The sequence below is a fragment of the Notechis scutatus genome, unplaced genomic scaffold (assembly GCF_049901735.1).
Source record: "Notechis scutatus isolate UNSWTSFEM ecotype Mainland unplaced genomic scaffold, rNotScu1.2 NSCUCTG99, whole genome shotgun sequence".
Lineage (NCBI taxonomy): Eukaryota > Metazoa > Chordata > Lepidosauria > Squamata > Elapidae > Notechis > Notechis scutatus.
This window is the reverse complement of record NW_028263136.1, coordinates 57,125-72,874: the sequence shown is the minus strand read 5'-3', so window position 1 is coordinate 72,874 and position 15,750 is coordinate 57,125. Positions and strand designations below refer to the sequence as shown.

Sequence of the window (15,750 nt, the reverse complement as noted above, 5' to 3'; positions counted from 1 at the left end):
CCAAGCCAGTGAGAACCGGTTGAATACCCCTCTGCGTGAGCTGCAGTTCGAGTGGCCCCTTGTCCTCAGGGCCCCAGTCTCAGCTCAGGTGCTCTTTCTTTGTATCGGCCCCCTGAAACGGCTCTCGGAGGTTAATTCCCTTTGGACTCTTGGCAGGGTTATTCGATAGAAATATCTCGTTGCTCTAAAGGCTGCTCAAATAAACATTCTTGGGAAGAGCAGCCCCATTTTGTTGGATTTCCAGATCTTTGAGACCTTGTTTGAGTTCAGAAAGTGCACTAACTCATCCCCCATCCTTAAAAGCCCTTCCTGCAGAAGCCACGGGGCTGAGTACCAATGAGTAGTTGTGTGTTCATTTTCCCCACAACAACAACCCTGTGAATTGAGTTGGGCTGAGAGACTGGCCCCCAATCCCCCACCCTGCTTTATGACCAAGGCGGACTTGAACTCACAGCCTCTTGCTTTCTCGTTTGAGGGCTTAACCAGTAGACCAAACTGGCTCCCTTATATACTTATCAACCTTGGCACAATCCTTCATCCAGTGCATCATTAATGTTCTTATATGAGATACTATAATTTATCAAATCCTAAAACCCAGATAGTTTTCTATTGCTTTTTAGTCATACAGTTGTTTCTAGGAGAAATCAGAAATATTTTTCTGGAAAGTTGGTAATGTTTAAATAACATAAAAGTATATTTGCCTGAGAATTGTTATAAATCTTGTACAATAGCAATTTATCAACCCTATTATATTAATGACAACATAGAAAAATTGATGACTTAACGACAAAATGTTGTATCTTCCCACTTTCATGACAAAAATTAAAAAAACTAAAGATTATTTGAGTACCATTTTTAAATCAGTTTTTATCCACTTAATTATCATACCATCCACCCCTCACTTAACTGGGTTTCTGATCACATCAGAAAATTGTTTATTACTCTTTCCTGAGATCGAGTTATATCAGCAGTATTTCCATAATGTATTTAGGAAAGGAAATAATATGTGAGGATGACTTGCATAGAGGACATAAGTTATATCCCCCCCTTTCCCACAATCCATTTAGAAAGGGCAGTGATAGGAGGGAATGACTTTTGGGGGGTGGAGGAGAGATTCTGCCTGGGGAAGAAGCAGATAAGAGGAGGAAACCTACAGCTGCATAAAAAAGGGGTCGGTGGGAGATTTGTACTTTCTGACTCCCCAAATCCTGTCAGTGCAGCATTACAGCGAAGTGGGCCTAGCTCAGGTTTCCTGTCTGGGCTTCCTGGGAGAGGATTACCCTGACAATTTTCTTCTTGACAAATCCGTGTTTCTGATAACCAACCTGTTGCTTTCAGGGAGTTCATAAATCTCCTTTTTTATGTTGTTCAACTATATTTTGTCAAAATCTATATTGTCGGGATATGATTGACAAATTTTTGTGAACTTTTTTCGTTCACTTGTAATATAGTGATAACACCTATTTTCCTAATCAAGCATGTCTGTAAATTAGACAACTACAGAAGAAAGATTCAAATGTGAAAAGGCATCTGGGATAAGAAACAAAGTTTTCTGCTTTTAAAATTGCTGCATGTTCCCATTCTAGTTCCATCCTTTCCTGGAGAAGAATGAGTTTGTCAATATTTCGGACATTAAACTCTACATTGACCCAAATGGAGAGGTAGCAGCAGATCTGGCCATTTTGGGCTTCTTGGTTCTTCCCAGGGATGATCCCAGGAGAGAGGTTCTGGCGTATTTTGTAAGACAGAGACTTTCTATCAACCAAGATGCTCTTTCACGGCTAAAGGTGCTCAACAAGGTAGGAGAAAGTTTTGCTGTCTTCTCTCTGTTTTCCAAAGCCTGAGGTCCCATTTCAAGAGGGCTGATGCTATTCCCCAAAGGTGGTTGACCTTCACCGAGAACTGAATCTGGGCAGTAGAAACCGGAGTTTTTCCCTTAGGCTGCTTGGGAGGCTTCGATATTGTTCCATTTTGTGGACCCCGTACAATTAAGGGTCTCCATCAAAGGGGTGAGAATCCCACAAGGGCTGGGAAATGTGTCGCTAGTAGCTTCTGGTTGTTTGCTCCTTGTGCCCAGAAGAGCAACGAAGGCGGCAATTCTGCTGACCGGGGCCTGAATTCCAGGCTTGGACTGTATCGGATGGGATTGAATCGTGAGTGGACGGAGGTCCTTTTGGCCCCATTGGGGGAAAGAAGCTTCCTCTCGTCCTGCTTGGGGAAAAGTGTCCCCTGAAGGGGCAGCTCCATAATCTGGGAGGCTCTTAAGGAGGCCGGACCTGGCCAGAGCTCTCCATGCCTCCCTTTCACCCTCCCTGGGATGGAGCAATGGGCCTTCTGCTCCTAGGAAGCAGCTCCAAGGCTTTCAGTTCACCTGAAATTATCAAGATTGTTCTGATATCACACCTTAAAATTATGGGTGTAAGAAGAGGGGAGAAATGCATGTTAATGGGGTCATGAGAAGGAACCGGCTGGTTACCACTTAATGCTGAAATCTTTTCTCAGTTCCATCCAGGGGTGGGATTCAAATTTTGTAACAACCGGTTCTGTGGGTGTGGCTTAATTTGTGGGTGTGGCTTGATGGTCACGTGACCAGATGGGCATGTCTTGTTGGCCATGTGACTGGCAAACCAAATACAAGTGGTCCTCGCTTAATGGCCAGTTGCTTAGCAAGTGTTCTAATTTATGACTGATCTCCCCAGAGCTCCTTGACCTGTTTTTGGAGTTTTGACAACCATAAACACACAAACACACACGCGCACACAGCCTTCTGACCCTGCTATTCTTTGATTCTGTAAGGATTTCCTGTTGGAGCAGGGGGTTGGACTAGATGACCTCCAAGATCCCTTGCAGGCCAGCCCTAGATTTTTGTGTTGCTTCAACGAGTCTTCTGAAGCCAGGGTTTGTGTCTTTCCTTCCTCTCCTTTTTTTCTCCCTCCCTCCCTCCTTCCGTGTATTTATCTATCCATTCATATATCCTCATTCACTTTCTCCTCCCTCCGTCTCTTCCTTTCTTTTTCTTTTTGTCCCTTCCTTCCATCTCTCCCTTTCTTTGTCTATCCCTTTTCTTCCTTTTACTTCGTTTCTCTCTTTTCTTTCTCTTTCTCTCTTCTTTCTTCTCTCTCTCTTCCTTTTCTCTCATTCCCTCTATTTCACTCTTTCCCTCTCTTTTCTCTCTTTCCCCCTCTCTGTATCACTCTCTCTCTTTCTCTAACTCCCCCCACTCCACTCTGTGTGTGTGTGTGTGTGTGTGTGTGTGTGTGTGTGTAAAAAAGAGGCATGGATAAGTCTGACCAGGTCTGGTCTCTTTAAGAACCTCCCCAACTATGAACCGGCCCTTTCAGGGGACACTTTTCCCCAAGCATTTATTTATTTATTTTACTTTATTTATTTGATTTGCCAATTGTTTACAAGATAATAAGTATAAGTGTATACATAGTTGTGAATACATGAAATGGGTACATATAAGAAAAATAAAAGAAGAATAAGAGAAACAATAGGACAGGGACGGTAGGCACGTTGGTGCGCTTGTGCACGCCCCCTACAGACCTCTTAGGAAAGGGGTGAGGTCAATAGTAGACAGTCTAAGGTTAAAGTTTTTGGGGTTTGGGGAAGAAATTACAGAGTCGGGTAGAGTATTCCAGACATTGACCACTCTATTGCTGAAGTCGTATTTCCTGCAATCAAGTTTGGTGCGGTTAACTTTGAGTTTGTATCTATTGTGTGCTCTTGTGTTGTTATGGTTGAAGCTGAAGTATTCATTGACAGGTAGGACATTGCAATGTATGATTTTATATACCATGCTTAAATCAGACCGAAGACGGCGTAATTCAAGGTTTTCTAGTTCTAGAATTTCAAGTCTGGTGGCATAAGGTATTCTACAACGAGTAGAGGAGTGGAGAACTCTTCTTGTGAAATATTTCTGGACTTTCTCAATTGTGCTAATATCAGATACGTAATGTGGGTTCCAGACTGATGAACTGTATTCGAGTATTGGTCTAGCAAATGTTTTGTATGCTCTGGTTAGTAGTGTGATATTACCAGAGAAAAAGCTACGTAGGATTAGGTTAACAACTCTTAATGCCTTTTTGGCTATGTAGTTGCAGTGGGCTCTAGCACTTAGATCATTAGAGGTGAGTATTCCAAGGTCCTTTACAGAGCTTGGGTCATCAACAAGATCTTGACTATTCAGCTTGTATTTTATTTTCTGATTTTTTTGCCAATATGTAAGACAGAGCATTTATTTGTTGAGATTTGAAGTTGCCATTTGTTTGACCATTCTGATACATAGTCAAGATCTTTTTGTAGGGTAGCAGTATTGTCTGTGGTATTGAACAGCTTTACATCATCAGCGAAAAGAACGCAATTGCTCTTAATATGATCACAGAGGTCATTTATGTAGAGTATGAAGAGAGTTGGTCCTAGAACACTGCCTTGGGGACACCACTATTGACAGGTACAGAATTTGATAGGACGCTCCCAATTTTGACCATTTGTTGTCTGTTTGACAGGAATGCTTCTATCCAGTTATTCAGTTGTCCAGAGATACCATAGGATTTTATTTTTAGGAGTAGTTTGTCGTGTACCACTGAATCAAAGGCTTTACAGAAGTCTATGTAGATTGCGTCTATTGCTTTGCCCTGGTCGAGTTGTGTTGTCCATATGTTTTTGCAGTGTAAGAGTTGCAGATTACAGGATAGTTTTTTTCTGAAACCAAATTGTTTATTGGAGAGTAGGTTATTTGTCTCTAAGTGGAGGATGATGGATTGGTTAATAATTGATTCCATGACTTTACAGGTGATGCAGCATAAGGAGATTGGTCTGTAATTTTCAACTAGGCTTGGGTCTCCCTTTTTGAAGATGGGGATGACTGTGGCTTGTGACCATAGGTTAGGCAAGGAGCTGGTCCTGAAAGATTTTTCAAAGATTATGCTTAGAGGTTTGGCTATGGCAGTGGATAGCTTTTTTAAGAAGTAGGCACATATTCCATCCGGTCCAATAGATAGAGATGGTTTTAGATTGCGTAGTGCTTTTTCAACATTGTCTTCTGTAAAATCGATATGTATTAGATCATTGTTGTTATCTGTGGTACGGCTAGGAAATACTGGGCATGATCCATTGCTGTTTACAAATACTGAGCCGAAGAATGTGTTAAAGATGTTGGCTTTAATGGTGTCGTCGTTGCAGTCTTTACCATCAGGTCCTATCAAGGGTGGGATGATGAAGCATGATGAAGCTTCTCTCCCAATGGGACCAAAAGGACCTCCACCCAATCATGATTCAAATTCATCTGAATTCAGGCCCTGCTCAACAGAATTCCCTTTTTTCTTTGCTAGTTTGGGCACAAGGAGCAAACAAACCTGGAGCTCTTAGTGACACATTTCCCAGCCCTTGTGGGTTTCTCACCAGTTTGAAGGAGATGCTAAACCATAGATGGTTCACAAAATGGAGCAGTGAGAGAAGGTAAGGGTGACGGTGGGGGATAGCGAAGTGGCCGGGTCCCTATCTTCCCCTCTCTCTCCTCCACTCTGTGTGTGTGTGTGTGTGTGTGTCTGTGTCTGTGAATGTGAATGTGTGTGTGTGTCTCCCTCAAAGCTGTGGCTGGGCCAAGCCAGCAAGCTCTCCTTGGTGCTCTTCGCTACTTCTTTCATTTCTTCTTTTTGGAATCCAGACTGGCTGAACAACGATTGCCAGACCACGATGGAACCGTCCAATCGGGCGACCCTCCTCCTCCTCCTCTTCCTCCTCCTCTCGCACCCGGCAGCTGTGGATGGATCAGAAGGGTGCAGTTGTTTGGGGAGACACTCGTTCCTCAAGTGAGCAGCCACCCACCCCGTACTCGGTTTTGCTGTGCTTTGGCATTTGCTTGAGGAGCATCTCCCCATGCGCGTGCACCCTCCCGGCCCTGCCACAACCACTGGTTGCAAGAGAAGGAGGACGAGGAGGAGGAGAAGTGTCGCCCGAAGGGACGCTTCCACCGCAGTCTGGCAATCGTTGTTTAGCCAGTCTGGATTCCAAAAAGAAGAAATGAAAGAAGTAGTGAAGAGCACCAAGGAGAGCTTGCTGGCTTGGCCATGCCGCCGCTTTCAGGGAGACACACACACAGAGACACATACAGAGTGGGAGAGAGTCGGGAAGATAGGGACCCGGCCGCTTCGCTATCCGCCACCATCACCCTCACCTTCTCAGGGCAGGCGAGGGAGGGGAGGGTGAGGGGCAGGGCCAGCCGCTTCAGCAAGGTGAAGAGGGGGCGACCAAGCACAGGTGAGGAGAAGCCTGGGAATGGCGGCTCCCAAGGGGCTTTGAGGTCGGACAGCCTGGAGTGGCCGAGATCCAAGTGAGAATTGTACCACAGGTTCACCTGATCGCCCACTTCTTTGGTGTTGGCTTTACGGAGCCACGGATTGAGGCCTGAGCTCACACGCAACAGCAGTGCCTTTAACTGCGCTCGCTTGTATGTGTCCAAATAATCCGGTGAAGACACCGGAGGAGTCACTCAGGTAGACCTCACCCCTCCGCAGTCCCCCTCCCACACAAAAAGGCCGTTCCCTGAGCTAAGAAGGCAAGGAGCTGCGGCTCGACTCACCCAATTCCTAGGACTACCCCAATGGGGCACGATAAGGACTGACTGGGAGTGGAGGGGAGGGGCGGGCAGAGAGGGGCGGGGCCAGTCAGTGGTGCAATTTGCCGGTTCTCCGAACTGCGCAGAATCATAACAACCGGTTCTATAGAATAGACAGAACCAGTACAATCCCACCACTGGTTCCATCTCTCCAGACTTTTCTATTTAATAAAGTCCTTTTTTTTTTTTTTTTTTTTGCAATATGAGATTCCAAAAGCAAAAGAGAGGAACTAAAGGAAGAATCTTTCAGGAGTTATATCTCCAACCATTTGTAAATAGTGAGAGATTTTGTCTTTACTTAAGTGAAGACCAGAGGCTAATATCTAATATCTTGTCTAATATCCATTTTTACCTCCATTTTCCATGGATGGGGAGTCCTAACACATTTCCTTTGGCAATCCTATTTTTTTTTCTGCTCAGTCCTTTCCTCAATCTGAATGTGTGGAAAGTTGTCATCCTGGATTTGTCAAGAGGGCTCGAGAAGGAGAGCCAGTTTGCTGTTACGACTGCGTTCCTTGTCCGGAGGGGACCTTCTCCACTCAGAAAGGTGGGTGACACCAGAGGAAAATGGGAGGCCTGGTGGAACTGGATCCATCCAGAGCATTGTCAAGAAAGTGTGAATTAAAAAAGACTTTGAAGCATAATTGATTTCCGGTTTATTTCCAAAATGCCCCATTTCTTCTCTAAACAGAAGAACAAAAAGACTGTGAAGGAAGGGCTGGATAGAGAGAGGTGGCAGTGGAAGATTGGGCAAGCTTTACTACTGCCAGAGAAAATATTTCTTCTTTTTACCTTGGATGTGTCCTTCCTTCCACTTTTACTTTTCTAGGAATACCTGAGTTCCTTAAAATGTGAGGAATTGGTTTAGGTCCACCTCCTGAAAGGAGGATTGCAATGCAGTCTACATGGGTTCCCTTTGAGGAACACTGAAAAGGTATTGCTGATATATGAGATGCACAATGTAGTGGCATGGATAGTGATGCCTGTATCTGGCTGCACCCATATCACCACTGCTCCAATGGCCATTCCAAATTATTTGCAGCAGTCACTTGATCCGCCAGCATCCTCTGAGGCAAGTAAACAAGAATTGCCACCTTGCAGATAAGTTTCTCTAGAAAGATTAATTGATTCATTATTTACCTTTAGTAATGCAGGTTCCTATCAATATTCTGAACATTACAAAGGAAATGTTGCAAGTCCTAAGCCTTCACTCAATTTCATAGCCTATCAAAGAACATACAATATATCTTGAAATGCAAAGGACAAAGAAATATGCGGTTGGTTTCCCCCCCCCCCCTCAGATACAGAAAAATGCACCAAGTGTCCAGATGATAAATACCCAAATAAAGAAAGAGTCCAATGTATCCCCAAAGTGATAACCTTCCTGTCTTATGAAGAACTTCTGGGCATCATCCTGGTCTCTTTTGCCCTATTCTTGTTCCTAACCACAAGCCTTGTTTTAATCATCTTCATCAAATACCGAGAAACTCCCCTTGTCAAAGCCAACAACCGGGACCTCTCCTACATCCTCCTGGTCTCCCTCCTGCTTTCCTTCTTGTCTTCTTCTCTCTTCGTTGGTCAACCAAAGAAAGCCACCTGCCTTCTCCGACAAACAGTTTTCAGCATCATCTTCTCGGTCGCTGTTTCTTCTCTCTTGGCCAAAACCATCACGGTGGTGCTGGCTTTCCTGGCCACAAAACCAGGAAACCGAGTGAAGAGATGGTTGGGGAAGAGCTTGGCCAACTCCATCATCCTGTCTTCTTCTTCTGTCCAAATTCTCATTTGCTCCATCTGGCTGGGAGTTTCTCCCCCCTTCCCTGATGCTGACCTCCACTCCCAGCCTGGAGAGATCATCCTGCAATGCAACCAAGGGGCCGTTGTCATGTTCTACGTCACCCTCAGCTGCATGGGCTTCCTGGCTGCCATCTGCTTCACAGTGGCTTTCCTGGCCAGGAATCTGCCTGGGGCCTTCAACGAAGCCAAGCTGATCACCTTCAGCATGCTGGTCTTCTGCAGTGTCTGGGTGACTTTTGTGCCCACCTACCTCAGCACCAAAGGGAAACACATGGTGGCTGTGCAGGTCTTCTCCATCCTGGCCTCCAGTGCTGGTCTGCTGGGCTGCATCTTCATCCCCAAGTGCTACATTATCCTTCTGAGGCCAGAGCTGAACACAAAGGAGCATCTCACAGCCAGAACAAATGTAAAAACATGAGATATAGCATCATTATGATAGTGGAAGAATTGTTCATGTTTCTTTTATTTGATTTCCATTTAGATAGTATGCAGGAGTCAAAGAAAATGATATCTGTATGTTTCAAAATGGGGAATTGTTGAATGACTGGAATTCTTGTAGTCCCCCCCCCTTCAATAAATATTGCTAAAGAGACCTCTGTAAAATTGAGAGGAATTCAGCTGTTCAGCAACAGATACTGAACATGACACCTTATAAAAAATGATTGATGTACTTGTTCCAACTGACAGCAGCTAAACATGTGGGTGGGTGTGAGAGAATGAGTAGGAAATGAGGTCAGGAGGAAGCTGTGGGAACCAAACACCAGCCTGGTTGCCTGATCCTCTCCCTAAAAATGCCGGAATGATATGAAATGCCATGTTTTTATTTTATTAAATTATTTTATTAAATTATTAAGGACTATATTAAATAGAAAAGTCTGGAGAGATGGAACCAGGGGTGAGATTCTACTGGTTCTGTCCAGTTCTATAGAACCGGTTGTTATGATTCTGCGCAGTTCAGAGAACCAGCAAATCGCACCACTGGCTGGCCCTGCCCCTCTTCTCCTGCCCCTCCCCTCTGCGCCCAGTCAGTCCTTATCATGCATGCGCAGCATCGCCTGCAGCCTGCTTTTGCCCACTTGCCAGGCTAGCCATTGCTGCATGCCTTCTGCTGTGGCCCTGCCTGATCTCCCTGGTTGAGGGAGGCTCTGCTAGCTCTGGAGCCCAGTCGTCAACCTGCCACTGCCGGTCACTTTTTACACCCCCCACTTGCCTTTTGCTGCCACCACCTGCCGCCCTAACCCCCAGCAGATAAGGCCCAGCAGCTGCTGTGAATCCAGGCGGGGGGGAGAGATGCAGACTGGTGGGGACCTGAGCTACATTTCGCTGTACTGGAAGACATGTGGAGAGGCTCGAGTTCTCCTACTGCTGGGAGAGCAAGAGAGTCTTTCCCAGCACAATTCCGGGTGGCAGAGAGAAACAGGATTCAAGCGGGCTGCTTATCTGCCACCCAGAGCCGCCCGTTTTCCTATTGGAGGGGAAGTTGAAAACTTTTCGCGGTGCAGGGAAAGACTCTCTTGCTTTCCCAGCATCAGGAGAACACGAGCCTCTCCACCTGTCCTCTGGTACAGCGAAATTTAGCTGAGATTCACCGCAGCTGACTGGCCGTGCCGGTGGGGGATATAGGTGTGGGGGGACAGCCAGGGAGCATGGCTCATCTGCCTGCCATCCCTTCCCTCTCCTGATCGCAGCCCCTTTGTTGGTCCCCGAACAATCACCCCTGGATGGCCCTGCCACACCCATCCGGTCGCACCCATGTCGGCAACAAGCTTCGTCATTTTGAATGATTTGGGAAAGGAGGTGGAGGGTCCTGCAGTGGCCAGCACAGGAGCACTGCTGAGAAGCGGGGAAGTGGCCTTCTAGTGGTCCGACCTGGCGTTCAGGCCGCTGGTGGGCCACGGGAAATCAGAGCATCGAGGGAAAGGGGGATTGCCAGGGGAGCCACTCTCTCCGCGCCGAATTGGGACCATTTGGGGTAGTCCTACGAATTGGGTGAGACGAGGTGCAACTCCTTGCCTTCTTAACTCAGGGAATGGCCGTTTTCTGCAGGAGGAGGATTGTGGAGGGGGTAAGTCTACCTGAGCGACTCCAGTGTCTTTGCCAGATTATTTGGACTCTTACAAGTGAGTGCAGCTAAAGGCACTGCTGTCACATGTCAGCCCAGGCCTCACCCCATGGCTCCGTAAAGCCAGCACCAAAGAAGTGGGAGATCAGGTGAACCTGTGGTGCAATGCTCACTGGGATCTCAGCCGCTCCAGGCCATCCAACCTAGTGAAGAGCACCAAGGAGAGCTTGCTGGCTTGGCCCAGCTGTGGCTTTGAGATACACACACACACACACACACACACACACACACACAAAGTGGGGGAGAGAGGGGGGGGAGATAGGGACCCAGCCACTTCACTATCCCCTACCGTCACTCTTATCTTCTCGCACTGCTCCATTTTGTGAACCATCTATGGTTTAGTATCTCCTTCAAGCTGATGAGAAACCGACAAGGGCTGGGGAATGTGTCACTAAGAGCTTAGACGCTTCCACCACAGTCTGGCAATCATTGTTCAGCCAGTCTGGATTCGAAAAAGAAGAAATGAAAGAAGTAGCGAAGAGCACTAAGGAGAGCTTGTTGGCTTGGCCCAGCCACAGCTTTGAGGGAGACACAAACACATTCACAGACACATACACAGAGAGGGGGGGAGATAGGGACCCGGCCGCTTTGCTATCGCCCACCGTCACCCTTACCTTCTCGCACTGCTCCATTTTGTGAACCATCTATGCTTGAGTATCTCCTTCAAACTGGTGAGAATCCCACAAGGGCTGGAGAATGTGTCACTAAGAGCTTCAAGTTTGTTTGCTCCTTGTGCCCAAACTAGCAAAGAACAAGGGAATTCTGTTGACCAGGGCCTGAATTCAGATGAATTTGAATCATGATTGCGTGGAGGTCCTTTTGGTCCCATTGGGACAGAAGCTTCGTCCTGCTTGGGGAAGAGTGTCCCCTGAAAGGGCCAGTTCATAGTTGGGGAGGTTCTTTTTTTTTTTTTTTTAAACAGACTTTATTCAGTTTTCACATTAAAAACAAAAATCTCTTTTTAGTGGACAACATATTTCCGGGTCATCATCTTTACATACAAATATGACAGAAATTATACATTGATATATGCATACTTAATTCTATTATTACCTTTTCCATTCCAAATTTTCAGTAAGGAGAGAAACAAACACATTAATTCTAGCCTCTTTCATTAATTTCAATCAATTTTGTTTCATTTCAATTATTTAAAATATAATCCTTTAATATTTATTTTTAAACGTAAAGATAAACAATATATATTTGCCTAATAAATAATAATAAGGTTTAATTCTAAATTCTTTCATTAGTCCCAATCTAAACATTTTTAAATTTCATTTCAATTATTTCAAGTATAATCCTTAATATTTATTTTAAAAATAAAAATAAACAATATATATTTGCCTAATAATGGTAATAATGAAGTTCAATGTCTCTCCTTGCTTTTAATAATCTATATTAAACTTATTAAGCTTATTAATTTAGCTGGTTCTTTAGTCTGTCACATTCCCTTTCCATTACACTTTTTTTTTATAAATTCTAAATTAATACAGATCTTAACACACCCACACAAAAAGAAAAAAGAACAAGTATAAGTTTCCCCTTTTACTATTTTAAGTGTTCCACCTTAATGATTAGAATATACCTTTATTCCCTTATCTTAATTCCCAATAAACCATTAGTCATTACATCTTCTCAATTGGATTCCACAGCATATTTCCCCCTTTAATAAGAGTTATCAGTATCTATATACCCTATTTTCTAAATATTTTTAATTGCAGAAATATTCTTATTACCCCTTGTCACCCTGCAGAATCCCCCCCTTAATTCATCAACCATTATCTCTGAAAAGGCAATTTCTTTTCAACATTTTACTAGTTCTGTGTTTCTCTCTTTCACCCACGTGTTTCCCACTGCTTCTCCTCCCCATCTCTTGTCCATGTCTTTTCTCATTCTTTCTGCATTTCCTGACTTCACAAGTATTCCTTCTTTTAATTGTAAAGAAACAATTTCCTTTCAACATTTTACCAGTTCTGTGTTTCTCCCCTTCACATGCGTGTTTCTTACTGCTTCTCCTCCCTCTCTTTTCCCCATAACTTTTCTCATTCCAATTTATCTCCTTAATATCTTCCCTTCCCTTTTCTGCTGAATCTTCCTGCGTCTCCTAACTTCACAATTATTCCCCCTTTTAATTGCTTTCCTGAAATTGAACTTTTTAACCTTCCTTCTTTCCCCACTTCTTTGTAACGTTCTTTGTGTTAATTGTCCATTCAAAGTGTCTTCTCCTTGAGTCAATTCCTGCTCCTCTGAGAATCTTTCTTCTTGTTCTTCAATCGCCATTTCCATTTTTTCTAGCACAGAGCAAAGTGATTCGCCTCTTTCCTGTAGTAATTCTCTCATATTTTTAAGTTCCATTTTTAAATCCCCAGAGAGATATCATCATTCTTATATTTTATGATCCTTAAAGTCCACAAAAAGAAACCACTTTTACTTTCCTTCTTTCTTCTTTCAATTTTTTAAAGTTCTCAGCTATTCCAGTCCAGGGTCTAAACCAAAAACATCAATCAGTCCCACAAACAATCTTTCCTTCCTTGCTTTTTCCTTTATTCTGGTTCTGCTTTCACTTTCCAAAATTCTTATTTTGTTTCAATATTTCTGTAATGTTATATCCATATCAGTTCATTCAAAAACAAAATGTTTTCCTTTTTATTTGAACTAAATTTTTATCAAAAGGTGACACTCTCCATTATACGAAGTCTTCACTTTTTCCCCCCTGTATTTTTATTTAAGGTTTTTCGAACCTCAATATTCCAACACAATCCAGTCTCCAATTTGTAAACTTTATTATTATTATTCTTTGACAATCTTAAGTCCAGCTTTAATTTTATACTTGATTATTCCCAAATTATTTTAGTCCAATTTCATAAAATCTTTAATTCCAGCTTCTTCCTTTCCCGGTTCGAAGCCCCATTTAGCTGACAAAAATATTTTCCTTTATTTCTCTGTCTCTTTGTAATTTCGCCGCTCACGTTTTTTTTCTTAAAAGTTCTATGTTACCTTAATCCCGGGGTACTTTTATTTGGTTATGTTGCCCAGTTGTCCCGGTTCAGATGTTATCCACCTCTTTCTTCCCTCCTGCACAAATCTTAGTCAAGCTGAGTCATCCTCTTCGGGATGGCCATTTTAGACCATCGCTGCAGTCGTCTTCGGGAGGAAAAAAAAAACAAGCCCGGGGGGGGGAGATGCGGCTCCCCACAAACAGGCTTGTTGCTTCCTCTTACTCCGCTGCCCCTCCAAGGCAGTTTCAGCCCCTAATCAGGATGATTGGGGCTCTCCGACGAAAGAGCACGAACGATAGCCGCAGAGAGTTGCGATCTACCGCCCGTCGGCGAGGAGGCTCCGCCTTCTTCCACCAACCTGCTGCAACTTGTTGATGCCCATTTTTGGGATTTGTTTATGTCTGATGCAGTTGTTGGTTTGGGACGTCCCCCATCTTGCCTCCCCTATTGGGGGGGTCTTGACTCCCCTCCCCCAAAAAACCAAATGTGCCCCAGAGCCAGAAATGTGTAGAGGAGACCCAGCCTGAGACCCAGGGGAGGGTTGCCTCTCAGGAAAGGGGCCCTGAGCCCACTGAGGGTCTCCATCTGCAGGGAGCCCTTTCAGGAGGGCAAGAAACCTGGGCATGAACTCACCAGGATTGCTCCTTATTTCATCACCACATCTCAGCCTTGTTTCCTTTCAGCAAGAAAAGCATATTTGCTTCCCACAGATGAATGTCCAAATCTGGAGCTCTGAAACTTGGAGCCGAGTCCTTGTTGACAGGCTCATTCCCAGCTCTGAAGAGGAGCCTCTTCCCCCCTATGATGAAGGGAAAGGCTGGGGATTTATTTCTTCCTCCCTCTTGGCTCCCCAGGGAGTTTTCCAGCTGCCACCTTGGAAACCAGTCCAGTGAATGGAAAAATACAAGGAATAATGCAGAATTATGTCCTGTCCTGAGCCAGGAAGCCCTGAATAAGGAGAATTCCTGCTTGGCCTAAGATTTAGGCCTTGATTGTCCCTGCAGAATTTCAGGCTCTGGCCCTCATGCTCTCATTGCCCCTTTCCCCCTTGAGAGGTTTATTCCAAAATGTGACAAATCTGTCCTGCTAGATTCATTTCCAGATAGACAATTAGAAAAATCTTTATTTTAATCCATCTCAACTCAGACCACCTCACGTGGACACACCCAAAATCCAAGGCCCCACGGACCCTTTGATCTTCTATGGCAGGGGCCTTCAAACTTGACAGCTTTAAGACTTGTGGACTTCAACCCCCAGAATTCCTCCTTCCAGTCATGTTAGCTCAGGAAATCTAGGAGTTGAAGTCCACAAGTCTTAAACTTGCAAAGTTTGAAGACCCTTGTTCTATGGTCTTAGAAATCCATCTTTGCTTCTAAGGGACATTCCCTTTCTCCCTTCATCAAAGTCATGAATTAAAACGTTGGTGAATCCAATGGAGGAGAACAGGGTGGCCAAATTAAATATTCGATGGTCATTTCCAGAGAAGCGTCTGAGGAGATGTCTTTGGGGTCATTTTCTCAGCCAGCTTGATAACCTCTACAAAATGTTGCCCTTCATCCCACACTTGCTAATAAAGATATTGGGGTTCCTCCATTAAATGTAGAACATCCTAAAAATGCAACTTGGTTGGAATATCTAAGGTGACACTTTCTGAGTCGCACTTCCGGGTGGCTGAATCCAAGACTGAGCTCTTCCCTCCTTGAATCGCCTGCCATGAGCCCAGTTCTCCAGGGGTCTCCAAGAGGGGGGAAAAGACCAGCCAGGACCTGGAGAGACCTGCAGGCATGGAATGGCCTCCCTGGGAAGGTGGAGGGTTCATCCCACTTGGAGGTTCCTAAGGAGGGGCTGGATAACCATGGTGAGGCAGGCCTTACCAGCCACACAGCCAGGAAATCACCCGAGGAGGCAGCTGGGGAGAAGCCCGGCCAGTTCTGCCTCCCTCTCTGGCTCTGGAGCTCCCCTTCCCCCCTGGGTCACCTGGGTGGGAGCCTCTCCTCCTCTCCCAGACTGCAGGGATCCTCCTCCTCCTCCCTCCACGCAGGGAAGCTTCTCCTGCTCTGGGCGATGGGGCTGCCCTGGGCGGCTGGTGCTTCCTGCCCCCCTGCCCCCATCTCCTCTGCTCCCCCCTCCTGTCTCAGACCCCCAGTTCTCCCTCCTGGACCAAGGGGTGCATGGGAGTGAAACCCCCCAACGATTGGAGACCTGGGACACAGGGA

The 15,750-nt window shown here is 45.1% G+C and overlaps 1 protein-coding gene across 1 annotated transcript in view; it reads left to right on the top strand.

Annotated features, from left to right (window-relative positions):
• The first annotated feature begins 989 nt into the window (after positions 1-989).
• The window catches only part of LOC148128612 (vomeronasal type-2 receptor 26-like), a 38,033-nt gene continuing 23,272 nt past the window's right edge, over positions 990-15,750 (top strand). Inside the window, exons 1-2 of the mRNA XM_087948727.1 lie at positions 990-1,799; positions 7,040-7,166. Coding sequence (XP_087804853.1) covers positions 7,057-7,166 — 110 coding nt within the window. The 5' untranslated portion in view covers positions 990-1,799; positions 7,040-7,056. The remainder of the gene's footprint in view (positions 1,800-7,039; positions 7,167-15,750) is intronic.